Consider the following 24,829-nt stretch of genomic DNA (forward strand, 5'->3'; position numbering starts at 1 on the left):
GGGCCCTGTGTTGGGAGATAGGAGACTCACCGGATCCCAGCAGGCGCCCCCAGGCAGCCTCTGCAGAGCCGAACCAAGGGGACCCCCACACGCCCGACTTCTTGCAGGAAAGGGAGGGAGAGGCTTTCGCTCTGGAGGACCCTGCCCCCCCCCGTCTTACTTTCCTGTCTAGGAATCCAGCTCGTTTCCGTTTAACCCTTGGCAAGCCGAGCGCACCCAACTCACGCCTCTCCCTCTTTCGAGAGGCGGAGCATCGCGCACCAATGGCATCCCGAGAAGGCGGAGGAGGAGAGGTTTATGGATTACTTCCGGCAAGGGATACATTCAGTTTTGGACAGCAGCTGAACGGCCCCCTAACAGCTGTCCTTTGAACAAGGATCCTAAGAAATCTTCATGGGCTCCCAGTCCGTTTCCGAGCACCATTCAAAGTGTTGATGCTGACCTTGAAAGCCCTAAATGGTCTCAGCCCAGTAGAAGGGAAGGAGCGTATCCACGTCCATCGCTCAGCGCGGACACTGTGGTCCAGCTCCGAGGGTCTTCTGGCAGGTCCCTCATTGCGAGAAGTGAGGTTACAGAGGGCCTTCTCGGTTGTCGTGACTGCCCTGTGGAACGCTCTCCCGCCAGATGTCATGGAGATAAACCTCCATAAACGCCTGAAAGCAGCTCCGTATCGGGAAGCTTTTAATATTTCATGTTGGGTCATGTTTTCTTCTATTCTTTGGGAAGCTGCCCAGAGACAATGTTCTTGTTCTTGTTCTACATGTTGTTCTTGTTGGACATCCAGCTTTTAATAGCCAACAACACAGAGATAAAGGGCTGCTTCGTTCTGTGCTTTTGGACTCCTAGGTGTGCTTTTGGTACTTGTGGATCTCATGGGATTTAATGTCATGCCATTATAAATGCACGGGAATAAGTGCATTTACACAGACATATTTCCGCAAAAAGACCCAAACTCCGGTATGTAGCCGCAGGTGATACAATAGGAGCCTTTCTTCAAATGGCCTTTGCAACACAACTCGCTGGGTGGTAACAAAGTATACACATTTGCCTCTTTATAACGTAGCCCCGTTTCCTCAATGAATCCACCCATTTTTTGATGAAATGTAACTTCTGCCAGGAAAACCTGAGCTGAAATAGTAAGGAGAGCAAAACAGCAGCCCTGTCTGACCCCCGTCAGCCTCCAGACGCCCCCAGTCACGTGGCAGAAGATTCTTCCTGAGCCCCCCCCCCCACGTGAGATGGGTATGACATCATGGATGATCCATTGATGATCCATATGATCCATTGATGATCCCCATGATGCAAGCAGACTGGTCCAAAGAGCAGATCTCTATGCCTGAATGAAACGGGTCTGCGGTGATGGATTCTGGAGTCAAGAAATCCGCCCTTTCCAGTGATCTCTCAGGCTGGCCAGGAAAAGGCAGCGAGCAGGAATCCTCAGGCATCCCGATGGACAGACAGACTTGTCATGATGCCAAAACACGAACTCGGAGTCTGATCTGATTTAAATGCAGAACTCATTTTGTGACTTCGCTGTTGGATTGTCGGGATCAGCCCCTCCCCCCTCTCCTGATCCCCAGAAGGAAGACCGGGGGGGGGGGGATTTCTACTCCTCCTTCTCCCCCCACCCGCTCAACACTTTCCCTCCCCTCCCGGCACATCCTTCTCTCATCCCGCCCACACAATCCCAGATCCCGCCCCAATACATTGCTCCTCCTCCTCCTCCTCCAATCCTGCTTCGCTCCGGAAATGAGGGGGGAGCCCCCCTCCCAACCTGCCTGCTTCTCCCGCAAGTGGAGCGTCCACTCCGGATTGCCGCTCTGCCCCGTAGATCTAGGGGGGGGGGCGCTTTCGGAAAGGGGAGGAGGACGGGCAAAGGAGGATCCCCGCCCAACGTGGATGTTGCAGGAAAGGAAAGGAGAATCGGGAGCGAGGACAAAGAGGTAAAGAGGTTGCGGGGGGGGGGCGGAGAGAGAAGAGGACCCAGAGACCCCGCCAGCTCCCCCAAGCGCCTTCCGTGGGGCCTGGATCCCTGCACGCGTGCTGCGAAGGGGGCTTTTCTCGGCCCCTTAGGCGCCTTGACAGGGGCGGGCATGGGGCCCCTACCCACGGAGTCCCCATGAGGACCCCATCGCCCCGTGTCCCCCGCGCAGGCATCCCCGGAGCGCTGGGGGCTCCGTGCAGAGAGAGGTGGGCCACGAACGGGTTAACGGGCAGGAGGAATAGAGACGCTCCTGCCCCTCCCCTGCTTGTCTTGGGGGGGCGACTCCAGCTGGAGAGATGGGGGCGCAGGGTGTGGGGTGAGCAGAGCCAAGGGAGCCTCTGGATGCAGGGTAGACTCAGGAGAGAGGGAGGGGGTCAAGGAAGTGGGGGGAGGGAGGGGAGCATCCCTGGGACAGGGAAGGGCAGCATTGGGGGGGGGGAGGGAGAGAGATAGGAAGGACAGTCTGGGTAGGGTGTCTCCATCATGATGCCCATGATGAATCTCCGGAGGGGCCGCCTTGGCTTCTCCCTCCTGCCAGGAATGCCCCCCCCTTCAAGGTGACCAGAGAGGGATCCCTGGAAAGTGGGGGGGTCCAGTCCCCCCCACCCCTTCCTTCCTGCAGTCTCCATCTTCTTCCTACCCCATAAGCCCCCATAAGCCCCTGCCCTGTCCAGATGCAGTGATTCTGCCCAGTCCAGCCATTGGTCCCCTGGAGAGGAGAGGAAATCCCGAGGGGAGGGGGGAGGCCTTCTCAGAAGCGGCTCTAGGTTATATTGTTTGATTATATCCTTTCCAACTTGTGCTAACAAGTTGTACAATTTAGCAGAGTAACATTCCCCCTTTTAAACTTACAGCGGATGCATTTGCTCAGGCTCGCTAAAGCCTCTAAACTAAGTTTCCTTGGTAATTTCCCCTTTAGTCCCTCATAAAAAGATAGAAACGACACAGTCTTCTATAAAAGTATAAAAAGAGTTTACTCACACATTCTGTTCACAAATGGATCCCAGAAGGCGGACTTAAGTTACAAAAGTTACATACACCTGGAAACTATCCCATAAGGAGACAGCCCAAATGAGCATCTTAGGCTAAGCAGATGTTGCTTCTTTGACGAATGTAGTCAGAAAGAGAGTGGCTGACCAGTCCTGCTCTTTTGTTACCTGGGCAGGTGAGGTCGCACCCACCTCTAGTCACATGCAGAAGAAGTCTGTCCCAGCCTAGGAGAAACTGGAAGTTCTGACTGGCTGCTCCAGACATCCCCTTTTATGTCCACTCTAGGGATGTTGTACTTGACTGCTCTTGTGTTTCACATCCCACAGACATTTTAAAAGTCAGCACCAACCGTTTGAATTGTGCTCAGAAATGTGCTGGGAGCCAGGGAAGATACTTTAGAAATAGTGTTATGTGGTCTCAGTGGCTGCTCCCAGTAACTAGTCTAGCTCCCCCATTCTGGATTAGTAGCAGTTTCAGAGTCACCTTCAAAGGTAGCCCCATGTAGAGCAGCTGGCAGTACTCCAAGCAGGAGATAACCAGAGCATGCACCACTCTGGCCAGACAGTCTGCAGGCTACTTGGGTCTCATCCTGTGTACCAGATGGAGCTGCCAGACAGCTGCCCTGGACACAGAATTGATCTGCGCCTCCATGGACAGCTGGGAGTCCAAAATGACCCCCAGGCTGCACACCTGGTCCTTCAGGGGCACAGTTACCCCATCAGGACTAGGAATGCCCCCATCCTCCCCCAGGGACAGTATTTCTGTCTTGTCAGGATTCAACCTCAATGTGTTACCCACCATCCATCCTCTAACCACCTACAGACAGCCACACATGGCATTCACCATCTTCACTAGTTCCAATTTAAAAGAGAGGAAGAACTGGGCATCATTCACATACTGGTGAACACCCAACCCAACCCCCCTGATGATCTCTCCCAGTGGCTGCATATAGATAGTAAAAAGCATAGGGGAGAGGATGGAGCCCTGGGGCACCCCACAAGTAAGCATCCAGGGGTCTGAACACCACTCTCTGGACATGGCCCAGGAGGAAGGAGGGGAACCACTGCATAACAGGGCCCCCAGCTCCCCTAGAGGGTCCAGAAGGACACCATGGCCAAAGGTCTCCAAGGCCGCTAAGAGATCCAGCAGAACCAGGAAACAGCTTTCCTCTCAATATCTATCCCATTGGAGATAATCAGCCAGGGCAGTTCAAGTCCCATGATGAGGCCTGAATCCCCATTGGAAGGATCATGGTAGCAGGAGCTTTCCTGGTCCTGCACCCCCAAAAGCTCCAGCCACAAGACTTTCTTTAGCTTTCAAGGGGCCACCGGATACATTGTGGTATTTTCTTTGAAAAACAAATATTTTGAATACTTTTACAGTGCCGTATGATGTAAATATGGGATGCGGGTGGTGCTGTGGGTTAAACCACAGAGCCTAGGACTTGCCAATCAGAAGGTCAGCGGTTCGAATCCTCGTGATGCGGTGAGCTCCCGCTGTTCGGTCCCTGCTCCTGCCCACCTAGCAGTTCGAAAGAACGTCAAAGTGCAAGTAGATAAATACAGCGGTGCCCCGCAAGACGAAATTAATTCATTCCGCAAGTTTTGTCGTCTAGCGAATTTTTCGTCTTGCGAATCACGAAATCCCATAGGAATGTATTGAAAATCAATTAATGCGTTCCTATGGTCAAAAAAAGTCCAAACAAAGCCAAATTTGGTACAACAACAGTTTATTAACTGCTCTTTAAAGTCACACATACTGTAAAGAGCAGTTCAAAAATTGAAGGGAAAATAAATTAACTTTATAAACATGACAGAAAAACATTTAAAAATCAACAAAGTGTACAGTACATTTTCTAAGACTCTGGGGGACCACTCGAAGAAGGCTCCTCTTCCACTCTTTGCTTCTTGCTCAAGAACCTGTCCATAGTCTGCTGCTTCATCCGCCTTTTCAGCACCTCCCTGAAAGGCGACATGACCCTCGTATCAAAAATGTTCCCAACATCATGTGCCACGTGCTTCTCAGGGTGGTGCTGCTCTGCAAAAGTCTGCACCTCCTTCCACTTCAGGCAAATGTCCCTCAGTTTTTCGGAGGACAGCCGTTCCTCAGTTGCTTCCTCCTCTTCCAGCGAGGCCTGCTCCTGCGCAGCCTCTGCCTGCAGTTCGACCAGCTCCTGGGTGGTCAGCTCGTCGTCGTGCTCCTCCACCAGCTCGCAGACGTCCTCCTCCGTGACCTCCAGGCCCATGGTCCTCCCCAAGGCAACAATGTCCTGCACCACTGTTGACTCTGGTGCATCAGAGTCACTTGGTGCCACACAGTCCGGCCACAGGCTGCGCCAAGCGCAATTCAAATTTCTCTGACTGATCCCATTCCAGGCCGTGGTGATCATCTTCAAGCAGGTGACGATGTCGAAGTGGTCCTTCCAGAATTCCCGCAGGGTGATGGTGGTGCAGTCAGTCACCTCGAAGCATCGCCTGAAAAGCTCCCCCAGCCCCTCCCCAACTGTTGCAAACCCCTCCCTAACTGTTCCCCCAGCCACCCAGCACACAGAAATTCAAATCCAGATTTTTTTAAAAAAAACAGCAGAGTGGCCCAATGGTCACAGAAAATCATAAAAATGGAGAAAAAAAACACAAGCTTCCAGATTCTTGCAAACCCCTCCCCAACTGTTCCCCCAGCCACCCAGCACACAGAAATTCAAATCCAGATTTTTTTTAAAAAAAACAGCAGAGTGGCCCAATGGTCACAGAAAATCATAAAAATGCAGAAAAAAACACACAAGCTTCCAGATTCTTGCAAACCCCTCCCCAACTGTTCCCCCAGCCACCCATCACACAGAAATTCAAACCCAGAATTTTTTTTTAAAAAAAGCAGAGTGCCCCAATGGTCACAAAAAGTCATAAAAATGCAGAAAAAAACACACAAGCTTCCAGATTCTTGCAAACCCCTCCCCAACACCAAGTCCTTGAATTCCAAACACCCCAACCCAAAATCCAAACCCCCCCAAAAAAGTTTTAAAAGCTTAACTTACCAAATGGCTGCAAAAGAAGTTTTGGAAAAGCTTCAAAAATACCAAAGTCTTTAAAAACCTCAAAAAAGGCTACTATGTACACTGCGTTCTATGAGTTGCTCCTCGAAGTCAAGTCGCAACTGTATTAATGGTGTTAAGAAAAGGGAAACAAACTTGCAAGACGTTTTCGTCTTGCGAAGCAAGCCCATAGGGAAATTCGTCTTGCGAGGCAACTCGAAAACGGAAAAACCTTTCGTCTAGCGAGTTTTTTGTCTTGCGAGGCATTCGTCTTGTGAGGTACCACTGTAAGTACCTCTCCAGCAGGAAGGTAAACGGCGTTTCCATGCCCTGCTCTGGTTCGCCAGAAGCGGCTCAGTCATGCTGGCAAGATGACCCGGAAGCCGTACGCTGGCTCCCTCGGCCAATAAAGCGAGATGAGCCTGGCTTATATGGTCCCAAGGAAAGCAGAGCAGTATGTTTGGCACCAGCTTGGCTGCAGGAGTTGAATGAAGAAGGTGTGCAGGACACCATCCAACCATCTTAGAGTCTCCACTCTGGATTTGTGTAGGTTTTCCTCCATAGCCTTTTCTTCCCCTGAACATAGCTCAAGAGGCAGTGAAAGTTTAGGAGCAGAGTTTTCCTTCTCGATGGGCTTCCTTCCCCGGTTGACGATCCCATCGGCCCTTCACTTTCCTCTGCAGAATGGGCAGAATCTGCCTTCTTGACTGTGGAATTCACTGTTGTTCTCATCCTCTCCATCCACCAGGGCCTGCCTTCACCTGCAGCAGAATTCCCTAATACACCAAGGATTTGAGACCCATCAACTATCCTCACCTGGTTTTGCCGGCCGGTTGAAGCGATTCCTGGGATTGTGGCCCCTGTTGCATGCTGACAGCTTCTGGAAGCCACAGGTGAGAGCTGAGTGCAGGGTGGGGACCAATGGTGGATAAATTACCTCGTAAGGTGCATGACAAGATCCCCACCAAAGGTACCCAGATATTTGAGAGAGATAAGGAATAAATTCACGTCTCTGGAAATATCACAACATCAGGCCATCAATAAATCAACACTACATATTCAAGGATGAAGGGATAAGTACAGTTATCCCTTTGCCTTGAATATCCAGCTTTGTCAGTGCCAGATTAGGGTAGTCGTGTGTCAGAAGAGGGGCTTGAGATCAGGCAGCACGTCATCATTAAAAAGAACGATTAGGGTGGCTGTTTCCGCCTGGGATTCCCATGTGCCAGCTGCTTTCCTTCCGCTTCTCCTGCTCTCTCCATGCAATGTGAGGCATGTAGAGGGAGGTCCATCTCCAAGAACAGGAGCTTCCCTGGGCACCCATTCAGCTGACCCCAAGCACCAAGCCTTGTCACTAGTTCTCTGACTGACCCAGACCACAGTCCCTGGACAAGATGTAGACCTGGGTCTCACATAATCGTCCGTATGGACCTCCTGAGGCCAATGGGGCTGTGCAGGTGATTCATTAAGAGATTGAGGTGGATGGGGGTTTCCGGTTGAGCTGCGATCAGGGAAAGAAGCGCGAGGCAGCCCTCAGGGGGGTCTCGAGCAGTGCGGGGGCTTTAGAGGGGCTATGAAGGCTACGTGGACCTCCATACCCTGAGAGGAGTATCTTGGGGGGCAGAGTACCTGGCAGAGCCTGGGCGTTCTCTCCTGTTCCACAGGCTTTAAAGCTAAACTTAAGCTCGGGGACGGGATTGAGCTGCAGGCACTGAGGGGAAGCAGCAGACCCCGCGCTGTGCAGTCTCAAGCTTCGACTGAAAGCGGCCAGCTTCCAAACAAAGAAAACAAATCTGGACTAAAACTAAAGCAGTTATTATCTGCGGATTTTAGAAAAGAAAATTAACAAGATGTGGAGTGCTGAGGGTGAAAAAAGGGAGTCCGTCCCAGCGGTAGGGAGAAAATGGCGTCTGGCGGAAGACTGAGAGAGGACTGAAAGTAAGAAAGCTGCCGCCAAGTGAGGTTCGCAGAAAATCCTTGGTTACTATGTTCCGAGGTAAAGATTTGTGGGGAAACAACAGAGAGGCATAGAAGGGGAGGAAAAACTTCTTGGTAACGTCTTGGTTGAAGCGTCTTGTGCCAGTGGTCGGAGAGTGAGCTTAAAATGCCCACCAGTGAACACTCGTGAACTCTGCTTTTTTCCTGCTGTTTGTGAAGAGGTTGGGCAGAAGTCTATGTTGGAGTAGCAGTCGGTACGTTTGCAGGAGCAAGAAAGAAGAGACTGGGGGATTGCTGTGAATAGCTGCTGAAGTAAGTTCTATCTGAGCCTCTCCTTTGCTTTTTTCGCCCTCTATGTGGGGGAGGAGATAAACGGTACGCTTTATAATGCTTGATTATCGGTCTTGAGTGGGGAATTTATGGATTAAGCTGATAAGGAACCGGGAAAAAATAGATTTTGTATTTGGAGTACAACAGGAAGAATAAGTCTTTGACTTTTATTTTTATCTTTACTTCTTACTCCTGTTTTTTTTCCTCTCCCCCCTCTTTTTCTTTCCTGATCTTGTTCCCTCCCTTTCCTTACTCTATCGCCCCTCGTGTATCCCCTTCCCCCACCCTTATTTTTTTTTCCCTTCTCTCTTTTTTATCTGCTCTCCCTCCCTCCCTCCCTTTCTGCTCTCTCCGTGTTTTGGAGGTTTCATTCCCTTCTTTACTTTTTTTTTTTTTTTTAAAATTATTAAAGTTTCAAAAATGTTACAAAAATGAAAAAGAAAAAGAAAATAAAAAAATACAAAATACAGAACAATAAAAACAATTAAAAACATTTCAATCTTTCCATGTCTTGTCTTTCATTTACTTGTTTCCCTGACCTCCTCAAACACCCCTTTTTTGTATTCTAGTTCAATAATTGTTTCAGCAAATCCTTTCCATTTTTGCTTTTATCTTAAAAATTTATCTTAATATATTGTAACTTTACATTCTCACCTATTCATAATCCAATTTTACCTAATTCTATAACATTACTGCTAAAACCACATAACTTCATTCCCGCATCCTTCTAACATTCCTTAATTTTATAGTGTTTCTGTAAATAGTCTTTAAATTTCTTCCAATCTTCTTCTACCGACTCTTCTCCCTGGTCCCGGATTCTGCCAGTCATTTCCGCCAGTTCCATGTAGTCCATCACCTTCATCTGCCATTCTTCCAGTGTGGGTAGATCTTGCGTCTTCCAATACTTTGCAATAAGTATTCTTGCTGCTGTTGTAGCGTACATAGCGAAAGTTCTATCCTTTTTTGACGTCAACTGGCCGACCATGCCCAAGAGAAAGGCCTCTGGTTTCTTAACAAAGGTATATTTAAATACCTTTTTCAATTCATTATAAATCATTTCCCCAAAAGCCTTAATCCTAGGGCACGTCCACCAAAGGTGAAAAAAATGTACCTTCCTTTTCTTTACATTTCCAACATTTATTATTTTTGCAAGCTTGACTGGGGTCATGTACCACCTGTATATCATTTTCATAATATTTTCTCTTAAGGCATTACATGCCGTAAATTTCATCCCAGTGGTCCACAACTGTTCCCAGTCAGCAAACATAATGTTATGTCCAACATCTTGTGCCCATTTAATCATAGCAGATTTAACTATCTCATCCTGAGTGTTCCATTGCAACAGCAAGTTATACATTTTTGACAAAATCTTAGTTTTGGGTTCTAATAATTCTGTTTCTAATTTAGATTTTTCCACCTGGAAGCCAATTTTCTTGTCCAAATTATAAGCCTCCATTATCTGAAAAGAATGAAGCCAGTCTTGCACTTTGTTTTTAAGTTTCTCAAAACTCTGCAGTTTCAATCTATCTCCTTCTTGTTCCAAAATTTCCCAATATTTCGGCCAATTGGCCTCCATATTAAGCTTTTTCTGGGCTTTCGCTTCCATTGGCGACAACCACCTTGGGGTTTTATTTTCCAATAAATCCTTGTATCTAATCCAAACATTGAACAAAGCTTTCCTAACAATATGATTTTTAAATGCTTTATGTGCTTTAACCTTGTCGTACCACAAATACGCATGCCACCCAAAAACGTTGTTAAAACCTTCTAAATCCAAAATGTCTGTGTTCTCAAGAAGCAGCCAGTCTTTCAGCCAGCAAAATGCTGCTGATTCATAATAAAGTTTAAAGTCTGGCAGGGCAAATCCACCTCTTTCCTTTGCATCAGTTAATATCTTAAATTTTATCCTGGGCTTCTTGCCCTGCCAGACAAATTTAGAAATGTCTTTCTGCCACTTCTTGAAACAATCCATCTTGTCAACAATTTGCAGTGTCTGAAACAAAAACAACATTCTAGGCAGTACATTCATCTTTATAGCTGCAATTCGACCCAACAAGGAAAGCTTCAAGTTTGACCAAATTTCTAAATCCTTTTTCACTTCCATCCAACATTTTTCATAGTTATCTTTAAACAGATTCCCATTTTTAGCTGTCATATTGATCCCCAGGTATTTCACTTTCTTCACAACAGTTAAACCTGTTTCATTCTGAAACTTCTCTCTTTCAATCAATGTTAAATTTTTCTCTAAAACCTTGGTTTTTGACTTATTCAATTTAAATCCTGCCACCTGACCAAATTCTTGAATTAGTTCTAAAACTCTTTTGGTACTAGATTCTGGCTCCTGTAACGTCAAAACTAGGTCATCTGCAAATGCTCTCAATTTATACTGTTTAGCTCTGACCTGTATACCTTTAATCAGCCGGTCCCTTCTAATCAGGTTCAGCAGGACCTCCAGGACCGATATGAAAAGCAGTGGGGAAATTGGGCACCCTTGTCGTGTCCCTTTTTCTATCTTAAATTGTTCCGTAACCTCATTGTTTACAATTAATTTAGCTTTTTGTTCAGAATATATTGCACCTATACCATTCTCAAAACCTTGGCCTACCCCCATACCCTGTAAGTTCTTTTTCATAAAACTCCAAGAAATATTGTCAAAGGCTTTCTCCGTGTCCACAAATATCAGGACTGCTTTAGTGTTTATATTCACTTCTAACTTTTCCAAAATGTCAATTACATTCCTCAGATTATCAGATAGATGTCTTCCCGGGAGAAAGCCCGCTTGGTCCTTATGGATCTCTTCAATCAGTACTTTTTTCAGTCTCTTAGCCAAAATATCAGTAAAGATTTTGTAATCCACATTTAATAGGGATATGGGACGGTAGTTCTTAAGTTGAGTCTTTTCAGTCTCTGTTTTCGGTATAAGTGTAATATAAGCCTCTTTCCACGTTTCTGGTGCCCTTTTCCCTTCCAAAATCTCATTGCAGACTTCCTTCAAAGGTTGTATTAACCAGTCCTTCAAGGATCTATAATATCTGGAGGTCAGCCCATCCAGTCCTGGAGATTTGCCCAGTTGCATGTTTTGAATGGCATCTTCTATCTCCTGGTCAGATATTTTACAGTTCGACATTAATTTACTTTCTTGTGAGATTTTTTGTAATCCATTTGTTTTCAAAAAACAGTCAATGTCCCTTTCATTCTGTTGTTCTCCTCCTCTCCATCCACCAGGGCTTGACTTCAGGTGCAGCAGAATTCCCCAGCCCCCCCAAGGATTTGAGACCCATCAGCTTTCCTCACCTGGTTTAGCCGGCCGGTTGAAGCCGTTGCTTGAACCCCTGTTACATGCTGACAACTCCTGGAAGCCACAGGTGAGAGCTGAGTGCAGGGTGGGGACCAAGGGTGGAAAAATGACCCCAGAAGGTGCAGGACATGTCCCCCACCAAAGGAACTACTGCTCCCCAACACCCCATGACATCTAGATTCAGGTAGGTAGCCGTGTTGGTCTGACGCAGTTGAAATAAAAAATTAAAAAATAGTCCAGTAGCACCTTGGAGACCAACTAGGTTTGTTCTAGGTATAAGCTTTTGCGTGCATGCGCACTTCTTCAGATACACTGACACAGATGTCACCAGACCCTTGTATATCGTGGGAGGGTGGGGTGGGGTTTTTCTCAGAAGGGTACTCCTACTACCATCTCCTACTACCCTCCACTATATGAATAAGTGTGCATGCACACGAAAGCTTATACCGAGAACAAACTTAGTTGGTCCCTAAGGTGCTACTGGACTATTTTTTTACTTTTTTACTTCAACTGTGTCAGACCAATATGGCTACCTACCATTAACTACAGTTAACTCCTTGCCTTGAATATCCTGCTTTTCAGTGCCAGATTAGGATAGTCCTCTGTCAGAAGACAAGCACAGGATCAGGCAGCACATCATCATTATAAAGAACCATTGGGGTGGGTGTTTCCGCCTGGGATTCCCATGTGCCAGCTGCTTTCCTTCTGCTTCTCCTGCTCTCTCCATGCAATGTGAGGCATGTAGACGGAGGTCCATCTCCAAGAACAGGAGCTTCCCTGAGCACCCATTCAGCTGACCCCAAGCACCAAGCCTTGTCACTAGTTCTCTGACTGAGCCAGACCACAGTCCCTGGAAGAAATGAAGGCCTGGGTCTCCCAAAATAATCCATATGGACCTCCTGACGTCAGTGGGACTGTGCAGGTGATTCATGAAGATCTAGAGGTGGAAATGGGGGCAACCACTTGATTTGAAAGGCAGTCCCACAGGACAACAGTATTTTAAGATCATGCTGTGTTATTAAAGATGATTGAGGATTATGATAGGTTGCTGATGAATTACTACCATTTGACATCATACCATTTTCATTTCCTAAAAACTGGGAACATGGGGAGGACATGGGAGAATGTAGGAGATATTGAAATAGGAGAAGATGCTAATGGCGATTGATGTGCCCTTTTTTTTCTGTGTTCTCTTTCTTGAAACCCAAACAGGATTTCCTTTCTGCCCACTCTGAAAAAGGGGATGGAGAAGACAGAATTGCAGGGGACAAGGCACCTTTCGTTTCATTAGGAATAGCCATTAAAATGTGTGAAATGTGGAATATGCTTCACTGAATGAGCACACATAGTTCACATCAACGAACACAAAAAGGAAAAAACCCATTTAAAGATATGGAGTGCAGAAAGAGCTTCTCTTTCAATGCAAAACTTAGAACACACCAGCGGACTCACAGAGGGAGAAAACGTTTTATGTGCAGGGAGTGTGGGAAGAACTTCAGTCAGAGTGGACACCTCAATATACATCAACGGACACACACAGGGGAGAAACCATTTAAATGCATGGAGTGTGGAAAGAGCTTCAATCAGAGTGGAAGCCTTAGAAATCATCAACGGACTCACACAGGGGAGAAACCATTTCAATGTATCGAGTGTGGAAAGAGCTTTAGTTTTAGTGGAAGCCTTACAACACATCAACGGACTCACACAGGGGAGAAACCATATAAATGCATTGATTGTGGAAAGAGCTTTAGTGATAATGGAAACCTAAGGAGACATCAACGGACTCACACAGGGGAGAAACCATTTAAATGCATGGCGTGTGGAAAGGACTTCAGTAAGAGTGAACACCTTAGATCACATCAACTGACTCACACAGGGGAGAAACCATTTAAATGCATGGAGTGTGGAAAGAGCTTCAATCAGACTGGAAACCTTAGAAAACATCAACGGACTCACACAGGGGAGAAACCATTTAAATGTATCGAGTGTGGAAAGAGCTTTAGTGAAAATGGAAGCCTTAGGAACCATCAACGGACTCACACAGGGGAGAAACCATTTCAATGTATGGAGTGTGGAAAGAGCTTTAGTAACAGAGGATGCCTTAGTACACATCAACGGACTCACAGAGGGGAGAAACCAAATAAATGTATTGAGTGTGGAAAGAGCTTTAGTAACAGAGTATACCTTAGAAATCATCAACGGACTCACACAGGGGAGAAACCATTTCAATGTATCGAGTGTGGAAAGAGCTTTAGTTTTAGTGGAAGCCTTAGACAACATCAACGGACTCACACAGGGGAGAAACCATATAAATGTATCAAGTGTGCAAAGAGCTTTAGTGATAGTGGAAGCCTTACACAACATCAACGGACTCACACAGGGGAGAAACCATTTCAATGTATCGAGTGTGGAAAGAGCTTTAGTTTTAGTGGAAGCCTTAGATCACATCTACGGACTCACACAGAGGAGAAACCATATAAATGTATTGAGTGTGGAAAGAGCTTTAGTTTTAGTGGAAGCCTTACAACACATCAACGGATTCACACAGGGGAGAAACCATTTAAATGCATGGAGTGTGGAAAGAGCTTCAATCAGAGTGGAGACCTTAGAAATCATCTACGGACTCACACAGGGGAGAAACCATTTAAATGTATCGAGTGTGGAAAGAGCTTCAGTCGGAATGGAAGCCTTAGGAAACATCAACGGACTCACACAGGGGAGAAACCATTTAAATGTATGGAGTGTGGAAAGACCTTTAGTGAAAATGGAAGCCTTAGAACACATCAACGGACTCACACAGGGGAGAAACCATTTAAATGCATGGAGTGTGAAAAGAGCTTCAGTCAGAGTGGAGACCTTAGGAGACATCAACGGACTCACACGGGAGAAACCATTTAAGGGTATGGACTGTAGAAGGAGCTTCAGTCAGGGTGGAACCCTTGATTTATGTCAACAGACTCACACAAAAGACAAACCATATACGGTAAATATCAGGAAAGTAGATAGAGGTTCACTCTTAGTGGAAGTTCAAAATCAACAGACTTATGGACAGGAAGAACTTTAAGAGTTTAAACCCGTCATACCATCAACAAACTCAGAGGGGAGAAGCAGTTTAAATGAAAAGACTGCAGAAAGTGCCTTCTTTATAATGGAGCATTTAAGGAACAGGGACGCGGGTGGCGCTGTGGGCTAAACCACAGAGCCTAGGACTTGCCGATCAGAAGGTCAGTGGTTCGAATCCCCAAAACGGGGTGAGCTCCTGTTGCTCGGTCCCTGTTCCTGCTGACCTAGCAGTTTGAAAGCATGTCAAAGTGTAAGTAGATAAATAGGTACCGCTCTGGCGAGAAGGTAAACGGCGTTTCCATGCACTGCTCTGGTTCGCCAGAAGCGGCTCAGTCATGCTGGCCCCATGACCCGGAACCTGTATGCCGGCTTCCTCGGCCAGTAAAGCGAGATGAGCGCCACAACCCCAGAGTTGTCCTTGACTGGACCTAATGGTCAGGGGTCCCTTTACCTTTACCTTTATTTAAGGAACACCCAGGGACTCTCACATGGGAGAACCCATTTAGATGTATGGAGTGTGGGATGTCTTCCTTTCAGAGTCCACTCTGAGCAATAAACTCAGCTGGAAATCATTCCGAAAAGCATGAGGTATATGAGAAGTTCTGGTGTTTATATGTAAAACTGTATAATAATGAAATAGGGCAACATCTCACAATGGTGAGTATAATTTTAGATGAAAGTACCTTTGGTTTTTGCACCAAACTCTTGTCACACACACACACACCCCACCGCATGATCTCCAAGCACTGCTTCTTCACCAGAACTTCATCGCTGCCTCCTACCCTGCGCGTTCTGAAGAAAACTGGAAATACTGAAATTGAATGGGAGATTTCCCCCCAAGCCTAATTTCAAGAGGGGGAAGGAGGGGCTGCAGGTACCAGGAAAGTCTCCTGGGGGGCCCACCTTCATTCATGAACCCCATGGGGCAACCCCAGAGCTCCTGCTCATTCTGGGGTTTGAGGAAGATGGTCCCAGAAGTTTTGCTTCAATCATGCTTCTCAGGAATTTTCCTACCAGAGGACCACAGTGCTGTGGCTGCTGTTGTTGTCATGGACTGGCTGGTGGGGGGGGGGAGGCACCAGCTGGGGGACCCACAAGGGAAGAAGGCTCAGATCCGGGGGACTGGTGGTGGGATGACAATGAGCAGAAAGAGGGAGAAAATGGAGCAGATTGGAAGGGGAGATGTTGCAAGCTGAGGAGGAAACAGGGTTTGGTGAGCGGGAAGAGTTTGGGGCAGAGAGCAGTTCAGGCTCAGAGGGAGGAGAGGAGGGGGCCAGGAGACCCATAGGAGGCCGGCTGCTGAAGCATCCAGGGATACCCCCCCTCCTGCTGCGACCAGCACATGCCTTTGAGTCTGGCGGTTAGAACTCTTAGAATGTGGGGATCCCATTTTTCAACCAAAACAAAAACAAAAACCCGCTAGCCTTTTCCCAGTCTTTCCTGACCTGACAGTCGTTCGTCTTCTCTACGAAAGTCTCTACAAAGTCCTTCTCCCTCCCTTTATTTACCATGGGCTCCCAGCAACCTTTTCTGCCTCTGGGGAAAAGAGTCCCTTTCCATTGGACGCCTGGCAGCTCAGTGCCAAATCCGGCTGCTCCAGAGAGAACGGAAAGGAACTGGAAACGCCCTTGCGCTCTGACGCGCACCAGTCACTTCCGCCTGGATCTTGGTGCTGCCGGTGCAGCTGCATTTACAAGAAAAGGAGAAATTGGAAACTGAGCCCAAGTCCCTTGCTATCCAAACTGGCCACTTGGACCAGCCTTGGGGCGTCTTCCTTGGGAAAAAGGTAAAAGTTTCAGATCTCAGGTTCCCCGACAGGGAATGAGAGCTTTGATTGGCGTTCTCCCCTTGCAGTTCATTGCCTCTCTAATTGCAGAACCCCAATTCTCCCCTTCTCCCCTCCCCCTCCTCGCTACCTCTTGCCAGGAAGGCTGGGAGTGAAGACCGTAAGCAAAAGAGACAGCAAAGGATGAGAATCTGGGTTGTGGGTGTTTCAGAGAATCCCGCCCACAATCTTCTCCATTCCTAGACTCACGTCCGCATGCGCTGCTCCTGGCCATCCCAGGGTCTTTTGCTAGGTTAATTTATGGCCGGCCTGGGGCTGAAAATAAACTACCAAAAAACTAAATTACTGACAAAAAGCCTCACAATGGAAGAAAAAAAATGAATGTGAAAATGAATATCCTCCCCAAAATGATTTTCTTATTCCAAACAATGCCTATTTTAGGAGAAATGAATTGTTTTAAGGAGTGGAAAAGGGAAATATCTAGATTTATATGGAGTGGAAAGAAACCGAGAATTAAACACCAGTTATTAACAGATCAAAAGGAGAGAGGAGGTTTTGCATTGCCAGATTTGGAATTCTACCATGCGGCGGCAGGATTGGTTTGGATAAAAGACTGGATTACACTAAAAGATATGGACCTATTAGACTTGGAAGGCCACGAGAATCGGTCTGGATGGCACGCTTCTTTAATGTACAGAAAAGTGAAGGTCCACAGGGGATTTTTGAGCCATGTGATAAGAAAATTGTGATATAAAATCTGGAATAAATATAAAGGACTACTTGAGCCAAAAATACCCTTGTGGACATCACCAAGAGAAGCCATATACTCATGTTAGAATAGTTACAACTAGCAAAACTGACAGGAAGAGTTAGAGGAGTATTGAACCGGAAAATATTTGGAGAATGGAGAATATTTAAGGATTATAAAAGATCATATTGTACCAACCACACCATATTAGCAGAACTTGAGTGATACTTGTAAACACAACAAATAGTGTTTGTGGAGTAGACGGGAACAATATTAAAGAATAAAACTGTGCAGAAAAAACGACAGTATAAACAGTACAATGAGAATGATTGGAAGACTCGTTTTGTCAGAAGTCTTTTTTATTTAATTAGGAAGATTAAGTTTTTTCATTCACATAAATCTGCTTCTTCTTTCTTTTTCTGTATTTTCTTCTTTCCTTTTTTCTTCATTGTTTTTTCTTTATTTTTCTTTTTTGCAGTATGAGATTCCAAATTCTTTCTATATGTGTGTAATTTAAATCAATAAAGATTATTTAAAAAAATAAATCAATTTGTGGCTGGCCTGATCAAGCGTTGCTTCCTCTGGTTAGCCCCGCTGGAACTCCAGTTCTTTCCAGACCCTGGGGTCACTAGAGGACTGGTGGCTCCTCCTGGCAAATGGCCTGGTGCGCGCTGGATCACCAGCTCTTTCTTGCCCCCCTTGAATCGGGGCAACCGAAGTTCCCATCTGGGGTGCCATCTGTTGTAAACAAAAGCTGCCCTTCTTCTCTTATGGGGGACACAAGAGCCCTTTATAGAGTCCCTTGTAGGTTCTCCATCATTTGGAGAAAAGAGCAGAGGCAACCAGAGACTATTGAGAAGCAAAGCAGCTAGTAAGCCTGATCTTTATTGATCTCCTGCAACAGGGTGCTCCCCTGAGGAGGACCTCCAACCAAGGCGTGCCTGCCCTTATATAGACATTTTAAATTCCCTGCCCTGGAGCTCCAGACCACCCCTCCATACATCACAGAAGGGACATAACCCAAGACCACCTACTACAAACATCATACCTACATCACAGAAAAGGTGGTCTGCAACAGAAATGTGAATGTTGTTGTTTTTCCTGCCTGCCAGGTTATCTGATAATGCCTTATCTGATTCCCTTTCCTGGTAGTCTGGCCATTCCTTTGAGATGGTGATTTCCCAATTCCTGAGACAATGAGAAGGTTCCCTCAACCCCTCCCTCCTTGCAGAGAAAACATTTGGTCAGTTTGGGTGTCTAAATGGTTTCAGGGCGGTCTTCCTGTGCTACTCCAGACATGTGGTCTACATATCTATGTATGTGCTTGGTTGGTACATTTATGAACATTTATTATATATATAAGACATTGTTATGGAAAATCTAAGTGTGAGGCTGCTCTGCCACCTAGCTCGTCTGACTGAGTCTGCAGGTCCCTGCGGAACAAAAGGAGCGCAGCCAGAGACCGGAGCAAGTTGGAGAAGATCCACGTTTGTTGTGCAACAGGTTCAAGGCGAGATTGAACCGCCAGGATGGGGTGACATGAACTTTCAAAACTTCCCACCATTACCCCAGATACAGTTCAAAAGCATCATCACTACATCATTGTCACATCACGATTACATCAGAAAAGGGGTGGGTTCTACAGGATTAACATGGAGGAGGGAGGTGGAAACATGCAGAGTTGGAACATGTATTGAAAGGCACATTCTGATTACCAGTGATAAGAGAACAATGGGGTCTTAGTTTGCACAGTCTGTCACCCGGCCGAGCCTGGAGGAAGGGCTAGACTGGGTGATTTGGCATCAATGAGGTCTTTCCTGGGTGTATGTGGCCTCCCGCTTGAGGGATTATGGAAGGTACTGGGCAGTCTTGAAGTCCTGAGTAAATTGAGCAGTTTGGCATTGAAAGCAAGAGAATCGGTGTTACGGGTGATTTTCTATGAATTTTTATATTTTTTTAGCCCTTTGAAAGAGTGGCAGCTCATTTGGGAAACGAATTGATACATTGTATCAATATTGATGGGCTTAGCAAGGATACGAGGTGTCAGTCCATTGTTCTCCCAGCAGGGAGCTGTCAACAGCTTGTCAGAAGGTGAATGAGGCCTGTAGGAGCTGACACTGCAGACCAAATGCATTGTCTTGATTGGCCGGAGGCTGCGTTGGGTGCATGCTGATTGGTCAGGAGGCTCCCGTAGGCAGATAGTCTGTTCATTCATAAAATACGCTACTAGCTCCTCCGGTCTACCCAGGGAAAGGGAAAGGGCACTTTATTTTGGGGCTTGGGTTTCGCCTGGTGTAGTTCAAAACAGTCCTTGTAGGGCCGGGCGCCCTTGAGGTCATCGCCTCAAACCCTCTGAAGGCTTCTGGGAAGGGGTTTAAAAACATGCCCCCCCTTCTGTATCAACCTTAATTTTTTTATGACAGGATTCATCCAGTCCAGCCTTTCGCACGATGAATTCTACATCTACCTTAAATAAGCAGGGAGACAATATACAGCCTTGTCGTACTCCTTTCCCAATTTTGAACCAATCAGTTGTTCCATATCCAGTTCTAACTGTAGCTTCTTGTCCCACATAGAGATTTCTCAGGAGACAGATGAGGTGATCAGGCACTCCCATTTCTTTAAGAACTTGCCATCGTTTGCTGTGGTCGACACAGTCAAATGATTTTGTGTAGTCAATGAAGCAGAAGTAAATGTTTTCTAGATTTCTCCATAATTCAGCACATTTGCAATTTGGTCTCTGGTTTCTCTGTCCCTCTGAAATCCAGCTTGCCCTTCTGGAAGTTCTCGGTCCACATACTGCTTAAGCCTGCCTTGTAGCATTTTAAGCATAACCTTGCTAGCGTGTGAAATGGGCGCAATTGTACGATAGATGGAGCATTCTTTGGCACTGCCCTTCTTTGGGATTGGGATTCATGTGTTCAGGAAACACATGAACTCCTCTTTGTCCTCAGGAATGTAATCATGGGGAGAGGAAAGGAGCAACCGGACAGGTGACAAGAAGAAGAAGAAGACGAGTTTAGATTTGATATGCCGCTTTATCACTACCCTAGGGAGTCTCAAAGCGGCTAACATTCTCCTTTCCCTTCCTCCCCCCCACAAACACTCTGTGAGGTGAGTGAGGCTGAGAGACCTCAGAGAAGTGTGACTGCCCCAAGGTCATCCAGCAGCTGCATGTGGAGGAGCGGGGAAGCGAACCCGGTTCCCCAGATTACGAATCTATGGCTCTTAACCACTACACCCCACTGGCTCTCGACAAGACACTCAGGTTACCACCACAACTCCTCCCTCAACCCCTCCTCTGTGTGAGGTGTCAATGATGTAGTCTAGGGGGTGTAGCACGGGGGATTAGCAGCTAATAAAAGTCGGGGTCTTCTTTTGTTGGGGGCTTCCATCTTGTTCCCCCTGGTGGCAGGTGGGAGTCCTGTGGAGACAGTCTTCAATCAAGACCTACTGGCTGCTCTTTTGCTCTCCTCTTCCTGGCTGGTCTCCTTGTTTCTGGTCCAAGGGATCCCTCAGATTTTGGAATCCGCTTCTGGCTACAATTGTATTGGCTGCTTTTCTGAGCCTCTTGGCTGTTGTGCAGGGACGGTGCCTGTGTCTGTTAACGGACAGTAGAGGGGGAACCTTCTCCTCTCCCCCCTCTCCCCCCTCAATTCTTTCCCTCCCCTCCCGGCACATCCTCCTCTCACCCCGCCCCCACAACCCCAATTCCCGCCCCCCATACGTTGCACCCCTTCCTCCTCCTCTTCCTCCTCCTCCTCCAATCCGGCTTCTGCTCCAGGAATGTGGGGGGTGAGCCCCCTCCCAAGCTGGCTTCTTCTCCCGGAAGTGGAGCTTCCACTCCGGATTGCTGCTCTGCCCCGTGGCTCTAGGGGGGGGGGCGCTTTCGGAAAGCGGAGGGAGGAGGCAGGGGACCCACCCCCCCCCCCCGTGGATGTTGCAGAAAAGGAGAATCGGGAGCGAGGACAAAGAGGTAAAGGGGTACGGGGGGGAGGGGAGAAAAGGACCCAGAGACCCCTCCAGCTCCCCCCAAGCGCCTTCCGTGGGGCCTGGATCCCGGCACGCCTGCAGCGAAGGGGCGGAGATGGGGCGCCCACCCACGAGGACTCCCTGGGGCGCGGAGAAGCGGGCCAGAAAGGGTTAAGGGGTGCAGGAAGCGCCTGGATAGAGACCCCCCTGTCCCTCCCTTGCTCCCGTTGGGGGGGCCCTAGGATGGAGAGATGGGGCGAGCAGGGCGAGGGGCCAGTCGCGCCGGAGTGCAGGGGAAACTGCGGGAGAGAGGGAGGGGGAGGAAGGGGAGCATCCCTGGGTCAGGGAAGGGCAGCACTGGGCGGGGGGAGGAAGACCTGTCTTTGGGGAGAAGTCTGCATCATGACGCCCACGATGAATCTCCGGAGGGGCCACCTTGGCTTCTCCCTCCCACCCAGGAATCGACCCCCCCCTTCAAGGCGACCACAGAGGGATCCCTGGAAAGTGGGGGTCCTGTCCACCCACCTCTTCCTTCCTGCAACCTCCATCCTCCTAACACCCCATAAGCCCCTGCCCTGTCCAGACACAGCCATTCTGCCCAGTCCAAACATTGATCCCCTGGAGAGGAGAGGAAATCCCTAGAGGAAGGGGGGAGGCCTTCTCAGAAGCGGCTCTTGGTTTCCGCAATCCCACCCAGGAAGCAGCCAGAAACCTTTTCCTCTCTCTCAGGCTTCCATCTTTAAGTGTCTTTTCCCCTGCCTGGTTCATTGAGGATGAGGGTAATGTACACCTGTCATCAGAAACAGGGGGTGCAGAGTCCATGGAATGGCTCTCAGGATTCATACAGAAGTTGCACCTCAAAAGCATTTCTGTTCCTCTTATTGTTCATAGGCAATGTCACAGTGACTGACAAGCTGAGATACAATCCTTCAGCATCCGATGACAGCGACTGCATGAATCTTCCCAGTCAAAGGAGCCATTTTCATGATAGACAGTGCCTGTGGCTGGAGGCTCTACACACCGGGTGTGCCTGTGCAGGCCAGAGACTGCCAGTATTAGCACAGGTGAGGTGTGTGACCTCCCCAAATTTACAGACTGTATGTGAATGAGAGTTTGTGGGTGGGATTATAATTTATGGCAACCCTGTGATTTTCTCCACCCATAACTTTTCGTGAGCTGATATTGCAGTACGAATTCCAAATTAACTACAAAAAAAATCACATGATAATAATAATAATAGTACAGTGGTACCTCAGGTTAAGAACTGAATTAGTTCTGCAGCTCCGTTCTTAATCTGAAACTGTTCTTAACCTGAAGTACCACTTTAGCTAATGGGGCCTCCTGCTGCCGCCATGCGATTTCTGTTCTCATCCTGAAGCAAAGTTCTTAACCCAAGGTAATATTTCTGGGTTAGCAGAGTATGTAACCTGAAGCATCTGTAACCTGAGGTACCACTCTAGAAGTTATAGTATTAGTATTTCCCCCCCAGCCACTCTGGGCAGCTTACAGTACATATAGGTAAAGGTAAAGGGACCCCTGACCATTAGGTCCAGTTGTGGCCGACTCTGGGGTTACGGCGCTCATCTCGCTTCACTGGCCAAGGGAGCCGGCATACAGCTTCCGGGTCATGTGGCCAGCAGGACTAAGCCGCTTCTGGCGAAGCAGAGCAACGCACGGAAACGCCGTTTACCTTCCAGCCGGAGCAGTACCTATTTATCTACTCGCTCTTTGATGTGCTTTAGAACTGCTAGGTTGGCAGGAGCAGGGACCAAGCAGTGGGAGCTCACCCCATCACGGGGATTCGAATCACCAACCTTCTGATCAGGAAGTCCTAGGCTATGTGGTTTAACCCACAACGACACCCAGCTGTCTTCTAAATGTCAGATGGTTGCCTGTTTCCTAGCCCTCTGAAGGGAGGGCATTCCACGGGGCAGGAGGCCTTCTGCCTGGTTCCCTGGAACTTCACTTCTAACAGCAAGGGAACCAGCAGAAGACCCTCGGAGGCGGACCTCCCTGTCTGGACTGAGCAATGGGGGTGAAGATGCTCCTTCACGTCCACAGGGCCAAGGCTGATGAGGGCTTTACGGTGCAGATCTTGCTCCTCCATAATGATCGATGTATAGTTAGCAGAGTAGGAAAAAACACTCAGAGGCAGAAAAAAAAAATTCAGCTGAGAAATTTATTACTGAAGACAGATAAGCATAACAGGCTGCAAAAAATAGCAAAAATGTAACTTACACTAAAACCCTGACTTAGCATATCAAAACAGCACTCAAGTAAGCAACAGCCAAGCAGAGTAGAGTAATATCAGAATAGGAAGTGGGAGCAGGCGCATTTCAATACTGTAATTCATATATAATTCAATGTGAGTAACCCTGGGACTAGATAACAAGCCTCCAAGTGGACGTGCCCCACCTGCCCTTCACTTTCCTCTTCCACACGGGCAGAATCTGCCTTCTGGACTGTGGGATTCACGGTTGTTCTCCTCCTCTCCATCCACCAGGGCTTGACTTCAGGTGCAGCAGAATTCCCCAGCCCCCCAAGGATTTGAGACCCATCAGCTTTCCTCACCTGGTTTAGCCGGCCGGTTGAAGCTGTTGCTTGAACACCTGTTGCATGCTGACAGCTTCTGGAAGCCACAGGTGAGAGCTGAGTGCAGGGTGGGCACCAAGGGTAGAAAAATGATCCCAGAAGGTGCAGGACATGACCACCACCAAAGGAACTACTACTTCCCAACACCCCATGACATCTAGATTCAGGTAGTTAGCCGTGTTGGTGTGACGCAGTTGAAATAAAAAATTAAAAAATAGTCCAGTAGCACCTATGATTGTTCTAGATTTAAGCTTCCGTGTGCATGCACACTTCTTCAGATACACTGAGACAGATGTCACCAGACCCTTGTATATCGTGGGAGTGTGTGGTGGGTTTTTTCCTCAGAAGTGTACTCCTACTACCATCTCCTACTACCCTTCACTATATGAAGAAGTGTGCATGCACACGAAAGCTTATACCTAGAACAAACTTAGTTGGTCCCTAAGTTGCTGTTGTTGTTTTTTAGTCGATTAGTCATGTCCGCCTCTTCGTGACCCCATGGACCAGAGCATGCCAGGCACTTCTGTTTTCCACTGCATCCTGCAGTTTGGTCAAACTCATGCTGGTAGCTTTGAAAACACTATCCAACCATCTCGTTCTCTGTCGTCCCCTTCTCTTTGTGCCCTCCATCTTCCCAACATTAGGATCTTTTCCAGGGGGTCTTCTCTTCTCTTGAGGTGGCCAAAGTATTGGAGTCTCAGCTTCAGGATCTGTCCTTCCAGTGAGCACTCAGGGCTGATTTCCTTAAGAATGGAGAGGTTTGATCTTCTTGCAGTCCATGGGACTTTCAAGAGTCTCCTCCAGCGCCAGAATTCAAAAGCATCAATTCTTTGGCGATCAGCCTTCTTTATGGTCCAGCTCTCACTTCCATACATCACTACTGGGAAAACCAGAGCTATAACTATACGGACCTTTGTTGGCAAGGTGATGTCTCTACTTTTTAAGATGCTGTCTAGGTTTGTCATTACTTTTCTCCCAAGACCCTAAGTTGCTACTGGACTACTTTTGTTAATTTTTTTACTTCAGCTGTGTCAGACCAATATGGCTACCTACTTTTAAGTACAGTTATCTCCTTGCCTTGAATATCCTGCTTTTCAGTG

At 47.5% G+C, this 24,829-nt stretch overlaps 2 protein-coding genes across 3 annotated transcripts in view; both read left to right on the forward strand.

Annotated features, from left to right (window-relative positions):
* The window catches only part of LOC308486250 (uncharacterized protein), a 214,247-nt gene that overhangs the window by 114,101 nt on the left and 75,317 nt on the right, over positions 1 to 24,829 (forward strand). Inside the window, exons 4-5 of one of the 2 annotated variants that reach the window (XM_081022843.1) lie at positions 7,667 to 8,252; positions 22,029 to 22,201. The gene's annotated coding sequence lies outside the window, so the exon portion shown is untranslated. Of the gene's footprint in view, positions 1 to 989; positions 1,944 to 7,666; positions 8,253 to 22,028; positions 22,202 to 24,829 lie in introns of those variants that run through there. The other variant, XM_081022844.1, reaches the window with a different exon arrangement.
* The window catches only part of LOC308486312 (uncharacterized protein), a 52,761-nt gene continuing 40,712 nt past the window's right edge, over positions 12,781 to 24,829 (forward strand). Inside the window, exon 1 of the mRNA XM_081023049.1 lies at positions 12,781 to 15,310. Coding sequence (XP_080879175.1) covers positions 12,904 to 14,466 — 1,563 coding nt within the window. The 5' untranslated portion in view covers positions 12,781 to 12,903 and the 3' untranslated portion in view covers positions 14,467 to 15,310. The remainder of the gene's footprint in view (positions 15,311 to 24,829) is intronic.

This window comes from Podarcis pityusensis (genome assembly GCF_964106645.2).
Source record: "Podarcis pityusensis genome assembly, chromosome: 10".
Classification (NCBI taxonomy): Eukaryota; Metazoa; Chordata; class Lepidosauria; order Squamata; family Lacertidae; genus Podarcis; species Podarcis pityusensis.